At 46.9% G+C, this 17,588-nt stretch overlaps 1 protein-coding gene across 1 annotated transcript; it reads left to right on the top strand.

Moving 5' to 3' along the window:
* Positions 1-7,313: 7,313 nt before the first annotated feature.
* On the top strand, positions 7,314-15,573 carry LOC104552084 (thioredoxin). Its single transcript, XM_062018254.1, has 5 exons — positions 7,314-7,503; positions 12,138-12,242; positions 12,906-12,965; positions 13,749-13,814; positions 15,351-15,573. Exons 1-5 carry the CDS (start codon positions 7,480-7,482, stop codon positions 15,411-15,413), a joined length of 318 nt encoding a protein of 105 aa, XP_061874238.1. The 5' UTR covers positions 7,314-7,479; the 3' UTR covers positions 15,414-15,573.
* The last annotated feature ends 2,015 nt before the right edge of the window (positions 15,574-17,588 follow it).

Below are 17,588 nucleotides of genomic sequence, written 5' to 3'. Positions count from 1 at the left end.
TCTTCAGCACCTCCTCAGGCACAGAAACACAACTGGATGTGTACCTTTGTGAACTGCAGCTTGTGCACATCTCCCTTCAGTGAGGACTACATTTCTGTTAATCAGCCTCTAGGAAACCAGAGACTTTGTTTTTCTTTTTCAAACTTAGGTTCATACCTGCGCACCACCATCCTCTGACTTCAGCCAGCATGAGGAGGAGGAGCACTCACAGTTTTGGGTAAAGAAATGAGACACTGATGTTTTATGGACCTCAGAAGCAACCATACACCTCCATTTTGAGTGTCTCATCAAATCCCCAGCCTAGGAACAGCTGTTGGTGCAAGGGCAGAAAGTGTTGCTGGGGAGACGCAGTTGTGCTCTGAAGTTTACTACGCAGGAGGGACATGATACCAACCCAAGGGTAAGACAGTGTAGAGGCCCTGAGACATCCAGAGATGGAGGCCCAAAGCCAGCTTGCCTCTCTCTTTCCATCATCTTTTTTCTATGCTGCTGCCAGCTCCTTACTGTGCCTGTTAAAATCTCCCCAGATATTAGGTCAGGCTGTTGCCAGGTTGAGGAATGAACTGTTATAGAGCAGTCTAGGGGAAAGGGAGCTGGGGGTCCTGGTGGGCAGCAGAGTGAGCATGAGCCAGCAATGTACCCTCATGGCCAAGAAGGCCAATGGCATCCTGGGGTGTACTAGAAGGGCTGTGCGCAGTAGGTCAAGAGAGGTTCTCCTCCTCCTCTACTCTACCCTCCTGTGACCACATCTGGAATATCTGGACCACGTCCAGTTCTGGGCCCTTCAGTTCCAGAAGGACAGGGAGCTGCTGGAGAGAGTTCAGCGCAGGGCCACAAAGATGATGGGGTGGAGCATCTCCTTTATGATGAGAGGCTGAGGGAGCTGGGGCTCTTTAGCTTGGAGCAGACTGAGGGGTGACCTCACTAATGTTTACAAATATACAAAGGGAGGGTGTCAGGAGGATGCAACCAGGCTCTTCTCAGTGGTGTCCAATGATAGGACAGGGAACTATGGGTACAAGATGGAACATAAGAGGTTCCAAAGAAACACAAGGGAAAACTTCTTCATTGTGAGTGTCAGGGCACTGGAACAGGCTGCCCAGATGGGTTATGGAGTCTCCTTCTCTGGGGACATTCAAAACTCACTTGGATGAGTTCCTGTGTGAGCTACTCAAGGTGGTCCTGCTCTGGCAGGGGAGTTGGACTGGGTGATCTTTCGAGGTCCCTTCCAGCCCTTGAGATTGTGTGATTCTGTAATAAAAGTAAAAGCCATATAAACATCATAAGAGTATTACCACACTTGCCCTTCTGAAGGCAGTGAACATGACTCAATGCCCCTCAATGTTTTTTGGGGGCTGACCTTTCCCACAGAGCATCATAGCAGCTCTCTGAGCTTAGGGACCCTCGGCCAAATTCATCTCTGGGAATGTGCACGCTGGAGGGACAGGGGGCATGTGAGCCCCACACTCTCCTCAGAAGGCCCTGAACAACTCTCTGGCCTCAGTGTACAAACGACATCACATATTTTTAAATCAGCCCTGGCAGATGCATCACCGATGAAGGTCAAAGTCTCCAATTATCTCTGTGGCTTATGTAGAAGAAATAGTTGGAGACCAAACATCTGAGTCTTTTCGCCTGGATGTTATGCAGGTAGGTAGAGGCATGTGAAGCAGATTCAGAGCTACACAGAAACACAGTATTTTACTTATAGACAAAAGGAAACAGAGCATGACAAGGAGTAAGGAAAAAAAATACCAAAAGTCAGGAATGAAGAAAAAACAAGGCAGGAGGTGGGGATGGAGGAGTGTTGTGCAGAGCTTGAAGAGAGGGAAAGAGGAGAGGAACAAAGCAAAACAGCTTGTGTATCAGTTACTCAAAAGAAAAAAAAAGTTATCAGTCTGTAATTTGAATGTGATGCAAAGTGAAATGAAGAAGTGAACCTCTGTTCTCACCATACCCCTTCTCACATCCCACATCCCATGCACAGCAAAGCTGCTCTGCTGCAAGGGGCTGACAAAAGCCACTGCACCAGCGAGTGTTCGCCTGGGAGACCAGACCCAGGCTTGATTTGAGGATATCAAAGCAAACACTTAGTGAAACTGCAGCAGCTCACCTCTGGTGCGCATGGATTTTTTTTCTGTCTGCTAATGAGGCTTTAGAGGGCAGCTAAGCATAATTAGAGCTTGCAACTTCTCTATGTTGCTTTACAAAGCACCCAAGCATGACATTGATCTTGTGTGCTGCCTATAAGACAGATTGAGTGTTACTTCATTCATAACACACCAATCCAGTGTATTTCATTCACAGAACTTGCATTTAAGAGGAAGAAAATAAAGAGGACTTGCCAGACTGTGTGGGTGCACACTGAGCAGAACTTGCCAGTCCTTGGTTGGGCCTTGTGGATTTCCTGGGAATCCTCTGATGAAAACAGGGTCCTACCCACACAATGAAGAGTAGCCTCATCTTGGGTGAAATACTTAATTAGTTAATTCCAGGCACACATTTCAGACAAACACCGAATGAAAAGTACTGGACTGATTCCCTGGAGTATTGAGTTTGCATGGCATGGTTCTGGGAGGGGAGGGTGCCATTACAGGAGTGGCTTCTGTGAGAAGCTGCTGGAAGCTTCACTCACGTCTGACAGAGCCAATTCCAGCTGGGTGCAAGACAGACATGCTGCTGGCCAACACCAAACTCTTTAGGGTCCATGGCATTGTCTCTGTGGTAACACACTTAAAGCAGAAAAAGATACTGCTACTCAGCAGCCACTGAGAAGAGTGAGAATAAGTGAAAGCGACAACACTGCAGACACCCAGGTCAGTGAAGAAGGGGAGGACGTGCTTCAAGCCTGGAGCAGAGACCCCTTCAGCCTGTGGTACAGCCTATGGTGAGGCCCTGACCCTGCAGCCATGGGGGCCATGAGGGAGCAGAGCAGCCCAGGGAGGACCCCACGCCAGAGCAGGGGGATGTCTGAGGGAGGCTGTGACCCTGTGGGAAGCCCACGCTGGAGCAGGCTTCTGGCAGGACCTGGGAATCTGTGGACAGAGGAGCCCACACTGGACTGGATTTGCTGTCAGGACTTGTGACCCCTGTGGGTCACATGCTGTCTCAAAGGTGAGCCTGTTTTGCTCATGACAGTAATTACTGAATGGACAAGCCTTTCGTTATACTTTCTACCCCCTGTCCAGTCGAGGAGGACAGTGATACAGTGGCTTTAGTGGGGACCTGCTGGTCACCAGGGTCAACCCACCACACCAGGAAGCCAACCTGCTTTCATCCTCGATGCAGACACCACACACAGAGACTTATTCCTCCTGTCTTTCTTTCTCAAAGACATCTCCACATATGCACCATCAGTTTCTGATGACACAAAGGTGTTTGCCTGTGATCACACAAAACCAGCACATATTGACCCCCAGACAAAAAACTGCGACAATGCCAGTGGCCTCAAGAAGGCAAAAATCTCTCATTGCTTCCTACCAGGAGTCTCTTGGTGCAGCCCTGATGGCCCACTCTGCAGACACCCAGCGCAAGCACAGCAACTACAAAGTGCAAAATTTCGTCTTCATGCTTTGGCCAGGCTTTGAACTTCTCTCTTCCTCACTGGCCGCTGCTACTCTGCAACACAGTACCTTGCAACACTGTTGGGTGCTTATCCTCCTGCCTGCAAAGGATCTTGTTCCCATGTCACAGTGAGAGACATCTAGTACAAACAGATCCAGCAGTATCCCCTAGAAAAAAATGCAGGGTCCTCTAGGGAAAAAACAGGTCTGCTTGTTCCCTGAGGAAGGACAGTGACCATGAGCATGGGGCAGATGACTGAAAGTATCAGGTTAAGTTTCAGATATTTGAGGCAATTACACAAGTGTAAATCCCTTAGAACGAGACCTGAAGTGCCTTAATACAAAAGAGCACAAGTGAGTGCTCCCATGTTTGCCAACATTGTGCCAGTGGTTCCTTTTTTTCTAGAGACCCAGAAGATGCCACAAACCCTTTGTTAAATGGAAACTGTGGCCAAGATCCTTATTCTCATTTTTTTTTTTTCCTCAGCTTCTCCTCTCATCTTTTAAACCAGATGTGCTGCACCAAGCATCCAAAACACTTCAGGTAATTACATCAGTAGTGCCTCATCTTTGAAGGGAGAAGCATTCTTGCTCCTTGACGTATGCTGATGTAACGCCAAGCACACCTATCTAATTAGTAAATATTTATTGCACCTTTAATAGGTCAGTTACAAAAGCAAAACCTTCCAAAAGAGCAGGCTGGAAGGAAAGGGAAAGTACAACTAAAGGCTGATGCTTTGCTGCAGTGTCAGGGCCAGGTGCAACACTCCTAATTTCTATTGTAAGGCTCTGGCAAATATCCTGGCCTCCCTATAATAAAATCTGATACAGCTGTGCTGGGGTTGTTGCCTATAGCATCTTGCTCATCTCTGCAACTCTCTGTACCATTGCTTAATGCTGGACATGACTGACCATCTGTGGCATAGCTATCATAATATTTCCCCTGTAGTTATCCCTTTTACTGCATCACACATTTTAGTGGTTGGGTGACTTAACTTTGTGGGGACAGAAGTTTGTCTTAGGTATGCTCACGGGAGCTTGAAGAGATTAACTTGTGAGAATTAGCACAAGCTGGTGGATCCAGGTTCCTTGCTTTCTTTTCCTTTGTTCTTCCTCTTCCCCCCTCCCCCCCCCCCCATTTTCATGTTTCCTCATGTCTATGGGAAAACAGAACACAAGTGACTACTGAGAGCCCACTGCCTCCAAGAGCTGTCTTTCCCTTGGTGAACACTTTGCAATGCCACCCTGGGAATGTCCAGCTGCAGACTCCAACCCACCTTGCGTGTCACCACTCGATGGTGTTTCCTCCAACCACCAACACACACTGTGTCACAAAGCAGAAAACACTTAACCAAGCCCTGGAAAGCAGATCCGTATCTCCAGAGTGCAGCAGGTTCACTCACCCTCAGCTGCCAACAAGGAAACACCAACAGCAGAGGCACACGTAAGGCTGCAGACACATCACACTGGGACCACAGGCCACAGCTCTGACTCAGTCATTCAGATGGACACCACAATTTAAGCCTTATCTCATTACTCATCCTGACAGGCGTCATTGCTGCCCATCTGTACCACTCTGCCTCCCAATTTGCCAGCTAGATGGCAAAATCCATACAGCAAAATCCTCTGTATGATTTTCACTATGGGCTGTCACGATAGTAACTAGTACACTATAGGAATGCAGCACAAATCACATAAATTATACTACTGTCCAGTTATTATAGGCATCGTGCACAAATCTCACAGCTATATTTTGGACTTCAAACTGCTGTATGACTAAGCTTGGACTTGACTGGAAGTACACCAGAGAGAAAATGGCCACAGACATGATTTGAGGACAAGGCCACATCAATACCTCTCTTCATGGTTCACAAAGGGTTTGTCCATCCGTGCTCACCTATAGAAAGCAGCACTAAGGAATTTATTATCTGGATGGGTTGTTTCCTTCCTTTTCTTGCACTGGCTTCTATGAGAGCTGCGCCATGCTGAGCTGAAGCATTCAGGAGATAAGTTTTGAGGGCAGTCTAGGTTTCTCTACCATTTTACCCTGCCTGGCAACAGGTTTCAAAGAAAGGTGCACTGGCTTGATAAGGTTTTCTCTCTTTTCTTCTCCTGAGCTAGCTATAGCAGCTGCACCTCCCCAAAGCATCAGAGTGGCACATGGGCACAAGGGCATCAAACACCAGCTAGAAGAAAAAACAAAAGGCAGTAGGAACTACCAAGGTCTCATGGAACTGCTTCTGGTCCTCAGACATACTAGCTCCTCTGGCATTGCCACCCCAAAAAAAAAAAAACCAAAAAAAAAAAAGGGTGATCATGGCATGGGACAGGCAGAGGAAGAAGGACGTAGAGCAGCATCCAAAGTGCAGGCAAACCAAGCTCTGGAAAGGGCTAGGTGGGAGGCGACCCACCGTGGTGCACACAGACGTTGCATCCACAAAGCAGGGAAAGGAGCAAAGGGGATGGTACCACAGTGTCAGAAAACAGACTACTGGTTGTTGTGGTTCTGCTGCAGCAGTGAGCCACACACTTCATAATAAACTTCGAAAATAATAACTGACTTATTCTCAGTACACATTTCCAACCTATAAGATCTCCAACACAAATCTCGTAGGGCAAGCCTTGAGGCTGTGAGGGGTGTTACCACCTTTTCAGTGTCTACCACAAAGGAAAGCAATGTGCCAGGGCACATCCTATTTGGATGGATCGGCACCTGCACTAAAGCCAAACCATCTTTTGTTGTTGTTTGGTTTTTAATGAAGCAGCATCTTTTTATCCAGGACCTCTACTAGGTCTTCCCATCCTCTGCTCAGCTGCATCACTGAGCAAATCTTCCACATGCTGGTAACCTGGCTGCTAAAGCCTGCAGAAATGCCCCACCCCATTACACACCAAGTAGCCCAAAACCTAGCATCATGTCTCCTGTGTCCCGTGTAGTGGGAGCTGGGGTCAGCAACCCCATACTCCATAGTGAAATCCTACCAGCCCAACACAAAGGAAGATCAGCCACAACAGCCACAGTTTGCAATTGCACCCTAGGACAGACGTGCTGCAGCCGCATTCAGCGGAATAAAGGGCCTCCCTAAAACAGAGAGAAATAAATGAAATAAATGGGAAGCTTCCATGACAGTGCCCCCACCCCCTCGCTGGGAGAGCTGAAAAGGATTGTTTTTGTAAGGCCTATCTCTGCTCCTCGCTGACTCCAAGAGAGGAAATACTAAAGATGCAGGCACTGCCTCTAGTTCCCTCCATTGATTTTAGTGTTTAACACCGCGCAAGCACCGCTTCAGCCAGCCAGCGCCTCTCTGCTGCAGAAAGCCTGCAACCCGAGACACAGAGCTGCTCTACTGCGACTGGCGAGCGGGACGGGGAGGAAAAAACGCAGGCAAGAAGCCCTCTCGCGACTTCTTCCTCCGCTCTGGCCCTTCTCTGCCTTCTGGCTTCGCAGCAGCCACGCTGTCGCGGCACGACGGGCAGCACCAGCCCTCCTCCTGCTTCCCGGCAGCGACCGCACGCCGCGTCAGAGGGCCTGGCGCCGCGGCGGGGAGGAGGACGGCGAGGAGCAGGGCTGCGGAGCGCGGCCGGCTGGGGACCAGGCACTTCCTGCTCATCGTTACGCTGCACTTTTTGCGCCGGCTCCGGGCATCCTCTCCCGCCCGGCTGCGGCTGCCCGCGGGGGCTGCGCGGCTCCGCCGGGCGGGGCGCGGGGAGGGGGGGGGCTGGGGGCGGGGGAAGCGCATGCGCGGTGAGGCGCGGCGCGGCCACGGGCATATAAGGGGGCCGGCGGGGCGGCGGCTGGAGAGCGTGGCGAGGGCAGGAGCTGAGCCGAAGCGAGCAGCAGAGCACAGCAGAGCGGAGCGGAGCGAGGTCTCGGGCCGCCTTCTTGCCGTCGCTTCTCCCATACTCAGCCATCGCCATGGTGAAGAGCGTGGGCAGCCTGGTGAGTCCGCTGGCTCCCGCTGGGGCCGCTCCTGCCTCACCCTCCCTCAGCGGCGGCTGCGGGCGGCCCCGCGCCGGGCAGCCTGCGAGGCCCGGGCAGCCTGCGAGGCCCCGGCATCGCGCCGCCTCCTCCGCTGGCCCGCGGCCTTCCACCGGGAGGGAAGGGGACGGGCCGGCGCAGCGGGGCCGCCTGCGGGCTCCTGGAGACGCTGCGACGGAGAAATGCGGCTCCTGGCGTCGCCAGCGAGGCCTTGGCTTGGTGCGAGAGCCATGTGCGGTGAGGCAGAGGCCGGGTGTGGGGCTGCCCGGGCGGGAGCGGCCCGCTCGCTGCAGCGGGAGGGGGAGCTGAAGGGAGAGCTCGCCTCTACCAAAGGGAGGAGACAAATAACTGTACCACCCCAGGCTTCAGAGAGTCAGAGCCAGAGGCGGGATGTGGTGTAATGTGACATTATCACAGGTTGTTGCTTATCTCGTCTGATTTTGAAGTCTGAGCTTACTTTGGCTACTGACTGTCAGTAAAGGACCAGGAGACTTTCTTAGTAGTAATTGGCTTAAATTATGGTGTGTTCCCGGATAGGAGTTGATGAGACACATCAATCCAGTTTTTTTGACTTAAAAGCAATTACTAAAGCCCGTTCCTGTACTTAAATGACAGGATCTGGTGGCATAAGAAGGCACATTTCGCTGCTTGTGATGCTGTCTGACCTGTTTGGTACTCTAATGTGGCACCTCATGGTTCTGTGAGTACAAACACCTTTGTGGTTGTGCGATGCAGAATAGTAAGAAAGTCTAGACCTACATATAGAGAGCATTCTGTTAGAGATGAAGTAGTATGTGCTCTTTTGCATGCTTACATGGTTGATGAAAAACAAAAGAGTATTTGTTAGCTGTAAATTACAAGTCTCAAAAAAAGTCTCTCTGCAGACTAAGTGACCTTTTCGCTCCAGGAAAAATCCTGTTAGGGTAGTCTTGTAATTTTGAGCTTGAAATTTGAAGTGTCAGTTTGATCTAATTGTGAGGGGACTATGAGTGGTGCTGTCTGGCATCTGTGTCTGCTAGAGTATGCTCCTCTGTAGTCAGTATAAATGAAAGTCCGTATAAATGAAAGGAATGGTGCAGACTTCCACTGTCTGACTGCTGAAGGTCTTAGCAGCTGACACATGCGCATACTAATTATTGCAACCACAGCTTAAATAACTTTCAAGGAGCTTTCTGCCTTTGCAGGTAAGGTGAATGGAATACCTTGTCATTTGGGTCCAGGAGACAGAATGGCATGTGGATTGAACCTGAAATTCCTGTTCTGGTTTGCATCTCTCTCCCTTCTAAGTTTATAGAGGGACAGAAGAAGAAAACTTTTTTTGAGTAAGATTTGGGTAATGGGATGAAGCTAGAATAGAAAAAGTTCCATTTAAACATAAGAAAAGTCTTTTACTCTGAGAGAGCCTTGGCACAGGCTGCCCAGGGAGGATGTGGAGTCTCCTTCTCTGGAGGCCTTCAAAACTACCTGGATGCATTCCTGTATGACTTGATCTCGATGGACCTACCAAAGATGATTTCTAAAGGTCCCTTCCAGCCCCTGCCATTCTGTGATTTGAGGTTTTTGGTAACAGGCTGGAACAGCTTAAAAATGGAGAGTTGGTATACCAAACTTTGGAGGGAGCTTCTGTTCTAACTTAGTGGTCTAGGCTTCCACTGTCCTCCCAGCCCCAAGCAGTAAGTAATGTTTTGTTGCTTGTCCATGGAGAGCGTGGACTCGATAACCATGCTGACAACAAGATTTTAATGTCAGCAAGACTCAAAGTATTCAAGTACAGTGGAGCTGGGTCTTTGGGATTAGTTCTATACTTTAGTAAAGCAGGCTTGCACTCTTTTCTAATACAAAGGAAAACGACTACCTGCAAGAGCTTCTGTGAGTGGCATTTGTAAAGCAGTGTGAACATAACAGTTATCTAGGTGTGGCCCCATTCCTAACACACCTCTTCAAAAACCAACTGTCTTCTGAAGAGTGGCTGCTGTTAGAGTGCCTCACTGGCCCCTGTCATATCCCTGCTAGTAGACAGAAGGCACAGTGCTTCAGCTGGCTTACATACATGGTCTTGAGATGTGGGACATAATGTAACTTGGGCTAATGAGGTATGTCAACTGTTATAAGCTGGTGTCACCAAAGCTTTCCTCCTCACACTAGTTGCCTCTCTGAGTCAAAGGAAATACTGGAAATTTAAAACTTCAGATGCAGATGGTAGTTTTAGAAGTGGTGTCTGCTAGGGAGTTTAGGCAGTTGAATTTTCAGTCTGTTCATGCTAGCATCTGTATTTAAAAAAAGAAAAACACAAACTATTAAATTGTGTGGTAATCACTAGCAGGCAGTTGATTAATCCAAGTTCAAGGGTAACTTGATAATGTATCAGAAATCCTGTGTACAACTAAGGTCCATACCATCTGGCAGGTTTAGTTAAAGCTGTTTCATCTATTGTTGAGAGTAGTCATTTCCTTTCATCACTCTGTTGTCGTAGCCTCCACTGTGAGATATTACCTGGTGTTGGGAATCCCTGATGCACTGGAGGCTTTCATTACTAGAAACCTTTCTCTTCCTTTTGCCTTGGAAATAGAGGTTGCTACCAGTGTACTTGCTGAATGCAGCATGCATGTTTGTACAGGCAAGATGAGGTCTTTTGTGTGCTCAGGTAGGTTGTGGTTAAATGTTCAAAGCCAAGTGGCTGGTCAAGGGTTTCCCTGCAGTAAGGCACTAGTTGAAGAAAATAGTGGTTAACAAAGCTGTAAGATCTCATAATAGTGTGACCAAATGGTCTTGTGGTGGGAGGTTCTCCATCTGTTAACAAAGATAATCTGTTTTTTATAACAATTATTATGCAAAATACAGCATGCAGTTGGGGCGAAGGGTAAGGAGGGGATGTTCTAACAGGCAGGTGCAGGAAGTGCAGTTGATAAAGAGCTAGCAGTGTTACAGTGTGGAGGGGTAAGAAGCTGTACCAAAAAACAAGTTGTAAAATTTGAATGTGGGCAGGTGTGAGGCTTGGCTGAGGAACATGTGGTGTAAGTAGTTGCAGGGAGCAGCTGGCACAGATTGCTGCACCCAGGGATGTTGAACTTTGCTTTTGGGACTGGGGCACAGGAATGTGTGTGATGTTAGTGTGTGAGTGGAGGGACTGTGAAGAGGCTGGAAAACTTAACTGTTCCCATCTCCTTCAGATTTGAGAGTAGGTAGTGTGGGGTGTTGTCTACTTCGCTGTAAGATCAGTAGCTTTTCTGAATATGGGAATACAGGGATGGAAGAGTTCAGCATATGGAGGATGTGCTGCTGAAGATGGCTGCACTTGGAAGGAAAAATCAAGTTACTAAGCAGGGAAATGTAATACCAGGTGGAGTTGAAGTTACAGGAAGTTATGAAGACCTTCACGTAGGTTTGTGCAGGACTCTCTGCTTGGCTTGTCAAACATACTTGTGACCGGTTTGTGTGTAGTCCCAGCTCCTCACCTGCATGACCCTCTTTAATGGGGCAATATCTTACTAGAATCAAGTAGCAGCTTACTGTGGCTAATTGCAGAAACTATCATTAATTAGTTAACTCCTGCCCTGCAAAGCCAGTCCTGGTGTAAATAACTGTGCTGCTTTTAGTTAGCTGTTGCTGGCAGAACTCTAATGCTCTGGTCTGTTAAACTGAGGAGAGTAAGGCAGCTGACTTTCATATGCATAATCTGAAATTAAGTTTATAGTAGCAGCTCTCCTGAAGCTTGCATTGCCATGAGAACAAAGTTGAGGAATGTTGAAGTGGCTTATACTTGCTTTGGAAAAGATGCTGTCAGGAAGTAGCTGACTAGCATTTTCTGCCTCTGGCTGGAATGCTCGTTTGCCTCTTGTTAGCATGCAAGCATTTAGTGCTTTTTATGTCTCTCAGATCTACTAAAACACTACCTTTTTGGTGAGAAAACATGGTTAATGGCATGTAAGGACCTCTAAGTTCCTTGTCCAAAAATGATTGGTGTGACAACGTGCAACACCAAGCATTGGATTTTACTTGTGTAGTTTGTGTAGCATTGCTTTGGCTAGTGGTGTTGTGTGCTCATTCACTTGGCAAAATAAGTCATGTAACTACTTTCTGAGGTTGTGTTAGAAAACATGGTGTAAAACCACAACATCATCAGTCCAATCAACAGCTAATGTCAAACTGGAGGAGTGTGCAAAGGTTTGTGTCCTTTTCAAATTCAGTAGAGAGAAGTCTGTCACAGAAGAAAATGTATGTTTTTCTGTCAAGACAACAAAGAGAATGAGTCCGTAAGGATCACATTCAGGCAGTAATGCTTAACAAACCTGCTTGAGTTGAGGCATGTAGGCCAGATGAATTTCTAGCTTCTGTTTTCACAATTCAGTGAATTGGGGTGACTGAGCATTGTGCTATTTTGTAATTGAAGAGTATAGGACATCAACTGATAGTAGCACTGATGAAAACAATTCATACCAAGCACGATGGTACCAGTTAAATACCCCAGTTAAATTGTTTAAAGAGCTACCAAAATGGTTAGTGTGTTAAGGCTGAAGGCAAGCTAGCTTTAGGATTAGTCTAAATTGTTTTGGAAAGGAGGGGAGAATCATTAATGTGTTTTTCTTTTTTTGTAGTCTGAATTTGAGGAAGAACTGAAGTCTGCTGGTGATAAGCTTGTAGTAGTTGATTTCTCTGCCACCTGGTGTGGACCATGCAAAATGATCAAGCCCTTTTTCCATGTAAGTAGCCTTTCTGTTTTTACTATGTTGAAGGTGTATACAAATGTTTCTGTGGTACATTACAGTAACATGGAGGAAACTTCCTTTTGCCACATGTGATTGCCAGCATTTTCTGGAGAAGGGAGGAAGTCACTTGACTATAGAGTTAAATATACTAACCTCTGATACATCTGGGAGCTCAACCATGGTTTACAACTTCTGCAGCCATAATGCATCTCAGGTCTATAGAGACCTAACAGTTGTATTGCCTTAAGAGGTGAGATACAGAGTGGATCTTTTATCCTTCTCTATGCAGTTACAGTAATCATACCAGCTTTGTTTTGGTGACAGTGTTACCTTCTGCTGAAGTACGAGACAGGCTGTAGCATGTCTTGGTGATGAGTAGAAGGCTGTTAAGAGAGGGCCTCTCACCTGTGTCTTGGGATATTCGAGTCTTCTCTGTGGGGAGTATGTTTGAAGAAATTTCAACAGTCTTTCAGCTATTGGGGCAGAAAATAAAATTTTTGCTTTGGTCAGAAAAATACCTGTTTTAAGGTAACAAGGCAGGTTTCACCAGGAGTGCTAAGCAGCACCAGCCTTACAATTGATATGAATGTATCTGGTTTTTATTAAAGGAAGTTTCCCTGAAACACTCTAACTGCATTGTTTCTTATTTCATTCCAGGGTTTGGTTGAGAAGTATGGTGATGTGGTGTTCATTGAAGTTGATGTGGATGATGCCCAGGTATGGTCCAAGGTGGTGCTGAGAAAGAACAGCTCTTGAGTTCCACTCAAGTCACAGTGAAGAACTCTTCTCTCTTTTTTTAAATTTTTTTTTAAAAGCCTTGTAGATACTGAAGCAAAGTGAGAGATTACTTCTGCTTTGAGAACCAGGGAGAGTTTAGCACTTACACGGGGAAGAATGATGTTTTGGGTTTTTTTAAGACACCAGAGCAGAATGATTTGCTGTGGTTATCTGTATACTTGAAGGCCTATGGCATATGTTAGGTAATTTGGGAACACTGACCCTCTGCTTTGGAAGGGTGTGTTAGTCTAAGGCCTTAAGCTGCTTTTATGCCATCTTTCTTAAAACTGATGGCTGCAACTATCTGGTCATCTGTCTGGTCTTTGCCCTGCTCCCACTTTCATGCCTTGAATTAAGTGCAATAAAGTGTCTGCTGGAATTGCTATATGGCAGGGTCAAATGTTGAAACATGGGAGTTGCCATAGGGCTCTGGAGCCTTACAAGTAGTCATCTCTGAAGCAAAGATCTGTTTCTTTTTTCCAAACACAGAGTACAGGTGCTGTCAATGTGATTTTGCACTAAAGGAATGCTAAAGGGAGTATCTTTCAGGCTTACTTGAGAGAGATGATGACTGTGCAGTTTGTTAGTGGTGGCCTGTCAGAAGCCTTCCTTCATTTTGAGCAGTAATGGCTTTGACCTATCACCTAAACAAAAGGCAGCTAGTGAGTAGGTCCTAAATCCTTCAGACATGGAGAGCTGAAGATTGTTCCCCATCTCTTCCAGGATGTCGCTACTCACTGTGATGTGAAGTGTATGCCAACGTTCCAGTTCTACAAGAGTGGAAAAAAGGTAAGCCCTGCTTTTGGAACTGAAGCAGGCAAGCACAACATTTGAGAACTGTTAGACTTCATAGCGTGCTTTGTCTTGGTAATGCATCTAGGGGACTGCTGACATCAAGACACTCCTGATGGGGGAGGCAAGTGCATCCTAGTGGCACAGCAAATGTCATATGGGCTAGCAGTTAACTGATGAAGCAAGCCCTTTTATTCACAGGTAGGGAACTGAGCTAGTGCTACAGGTCAGCCTTGCAGGCAGAGCTTCATGAGAAATTAGTGGACTTAGAGGTCTGGGCTAAGGCTGCTAGTCTGTCTGCCTAGCACTCTACTTTTTACTTTACTTGGTGAGTATTTCTTCTCTGGATGCAGCTCATGTTCAAGCAGACATAAGAATACATACCTGTGGAATTCTACCCAAACAGAAGTCTCTAACACGGGGTTGAGCACTCAAAGGCTGAAACAGCTGCTTAGATGTCTTTATGTAGAGGCTCTGTAACCTGTGAAATGGAGGTCCCATCCCTGTCAGGACTGAACAGACCTCTTTATGCCTGCCCTTACAAGAGATGGATGTGATGGGATTCAGGCTGTGCTCCGACAGCATACGTGGGCTACCTGTTCAGGGTAGTTGTAAATGGCTGGCTGCCTGAACCAGGGAGTTGCTGAGCTAAATGAGTTATCTTTGAGCTTTTAGGTTTCCAGGGAAGTAGAAGGTAGGCTTTTTTAAAGCAGATGCCTGGATAGAAGCTTCATGGTTGAAGACAATGGAATTGCACCTTAAAATGTCAGATGTTGGGTGACCTTCAGTTCTGTTCAGTATGAGGCCAAATCATGACTAATAGTGAACCTTTGACAGTTTTCTCAGGGCAAACTTCCACAGTTTCATAATGAAACTGGAAGAATTGTGATTATGATGTGACAGTTTGTGAAGGTGATAGGCTTAACCTTAATTGTGTGCCACCTTATTTTCAGTAACCTTTGCAGCTCTGGTGAGTTACTGACCAAGCAATTTCTTGCCCTGTAGCATAGTCCGCTCTGTACCTTGAGCCCCTTGTAGGTACTTGAAAATAGAGCTGCTGTTTTTGAGACATGAATGTTGCGGTTGTCTTCCTGCGGTGCAAGTTGCAACAAAGACAATTCTTGCAGGAGAAGCCAGGCTCAGGGGACAGGTCACTTGCAACAGTTCTTCTAGAATTTGATTGGTGATGGTCCTGAGCAACCCAAGGCAACTCTGAGATGCCTGTGCTGTGCATTGACCTCCATAGTCCCTTCAAGCCTCGGTGCAGCATCAGTTGTTTTCTCCTGTGTCTTACATGTAGAAGGTTCCAGCAATGGTAGTCTGGAAGTGATTCTTGATTGACTTTTGTCCCAATTTTTGCACCAGTTGAGTGGAAGACAAAACACAAGAACGTCTGCAAAATACTCCCAGTTTTGGGGGTGAAAAAAAATTTAATTGTTGCAGAGTTGAAGAGGTGTGTGTGTCTGGAGACTCTGCAGCCCATGTTACAAAGCATTAAATGCAACAGTTCTAAAAATCCATATTTTTTTACAGGTGCAGGAGTTCTCTGGGGCCAATAAAGAGAAGCTGGAAGAGACCATTAAAAGTCTAGTCTGATCTCCAGCAATGGAGATACTGAAGTATGATGCTTTGGCAAAATCATAGCCTGTAACTTTTTCTACTTAAATACCTACACAAGTTAGTTAGGCTAAGTGGTAGAAACTGTCCTCTTGATCTATGTAAATGAGTATAATAAAGTATAAATTCTTCACTTTCAGCTGTTGCCTTGTGTTTGAATGAAAATGAGGAATTTTGTAATGTCACCAAGGTGCCAGTTTGTGCTGTGTTAAAGGAGTACTGTCTGGATATGAAGACTCGTGGCAAATGCAGCTTGATGTGTTTCTGTGGTGGAATGTTGTCTTGTGTGGGACAGCAATGATAGTTGCTTTGGGAGAAGTCAGATGTCAGCTGCCACCTTGCTCAGATGGTAGTCACCAGGCTACCATCTGGAGAGCAGCAGCTGGGCTAGCAGATAAAGAAAAGGGAGGTTGGAAGCTGTAGAAAAGAAGGTGGTCACTTGAGTGGGAGAAGTTATTTTCTTCTGTTGCCTGTTTTTAGCTGAAGTGTAAAGCTTCATTTTGGACTACAAAGCTAAGACTTGGTTTATCAGAACACTGTAATAATCCTGCCATGGAAATGGAAAGTGGGACCTGGAGCTGCTGAGTTCCTGCCTTTTTAGTTGTGCCTTGCTGTTGGTGTACTCTATGGCTCTGTTAGTCACAGAGTGAGTTTAGTCTTCAAGTTGGGTTGCTTTGATCCTAGGCAATAGCCTAAAGAGGTGAAACTTGTAGCATCTTAAGTCCAAGATACTTTAGGTTTATGCGCTTTTGCATTCTTAGGACACACAGATCCTCCTTTGTGTTGGATGGTAAACTGGACCCTGGGGTCCTCCAAACCCACACAGGGTTGCCTGGATGAATGCTGACCTGCCAGCCTCCATATAGCATTCACCTGGTCTTCCCAGAGTTACCAAGGAGAATGGCAGTGTTCCCACCCTGTCAGAACGGCTTGTTGGCTTGGATGTCCTGGGTAAGAAATTGGTCAGTGAGAGAGCAGAGCTGCTGCTTGTTGCCATACCCAGTGCTGGGGTTTGGGTTTGGTGCTGCTCCTGGAGTACCGTGATGGAAAAGTGAGAATTCCTGCTCCATGTGCAGACCATGTGAAAAGGGTTAGCCTCTTCTCTTTGTGGTAGAGAGCTCAGGTATGACTCAGCCTTACACTCACTTTGCAAGCATGTATTTCCTGGCTTTTGAGGACTCTGGGCCTTCAAAAGCTTGCAGCCTGTGTTCTGTACTTCAAACAAGATTTCTAGCCCAAGAAGTGACTGCATCCTTCAACTGAGGATGAGCCATCAAGGATCTGGGGCTGTGATGGCGCAGCGAGAAGAACATACAGCATGTGTTCTATGCAGCTCTGTTTGACCAAGAGGAGTGTAGCTGTGTGTGGATGGCTGTTCACCCTGGTCAGTGGGAAGCCTGAGCGATGCCATGGACAGTCTGGAAGGGAGAGAAGAAAATGAAGCTGCAGCAAGAATGCATCTGCTAACATGCATTTCTTTTAAAAGCAGTTCCTGGGTAGTCTGATTGTTCCTTCTTGGGCAGTAGCTGAGAGCAAGGAAGGCTTTGAAAATAGCCAGTGAAAAGTTGAGGTGAGGTTCAGTATGAAAGCCTACCATCCAGCTTCATCCTTGAGAAGTAAGGAGGGTACTGAGCATGTCTGCCCAGGTGAGGCCAGCACTGGTGGCTACCTATTACAATGGGGAATGGGTAGTGCTGCTGAGGGGTTGAATTTGGACTAACGACTGTTTTTTCTCCCCTAATAAGATGGCACTGCAGCAGCTGCAAAAGATCCAGGTGACAAAGATGTGATTGGAAATTCAAGATAGGATTGGGAATGATGAGAGAGACTGGAATAACACTTGTGCTGAAACATGGACTGCAAAGTGGTTAGTTCTTGGGAGTGCAGTGAGTCTTCAGCTTCCTGTGCTGTAATATCTGTGGCTATTGTGTGGTGAAAATACCTGGCCCAGCCAAACTGGAAAGGGACCTTCCAGTGCTCAGCTCTGAGGAAGGTGCAGAGAGGATCTGTGTGTTAGGGAAGGGTCCACTTTGAAGGAACTGGCCAGCCTGCTTTCCAAATGGATGGTTATGCCAGAAGGTGAGTGTTTGATGTCAGCCTTTGTCATTAGGAGTGGTGGAAAGCAAGACCTAGTGGTTACACCCAGCAGTGGCA

The sequence above is a fragment of the Colius striatus genome, chromosome Z, assembly GCF_028858725.1.
Source record: "Colius striatus isolate bColStr4 chromosome Z, bColStr4.1.hap1, whole genome shotgun sequence".
Classification (NCBI taxonomy): Eukaryota; Metazoa; Chordata; class Aves; order Coliiformes; family Coliidae; genus Colius; species Colius striatus.
The sequence above is the reverse complement of the archived record's forward strand: the minus strand, read 5'-3'. Positions and strand labels throughout refer to the sequence as shown.

Bases quoted from the DNA above. Each gene is read 5' to 3' on its own strand.
- LOC104552084 (XM_062018254.1), top strand. From the start codon at position 7,480: ATGGTGAAGAGCGTGGGCAGCCTG. The intron at 7,504-12,137 runs GTGAGTCCGCTG...CTTTTTTTGTAG, and splicing joins TGAAGAGCGTGGGCAGCCTG to TCTGAATTTGAGGAAGAACT. The intron at 13,815-15,350 runs GTAAGCCCTGCT...ATTTTTTTACAG, and splicing joins TCTACAAGAGTGGAAAAAAG to GTGCAGGAGTTCTCTGGGGC.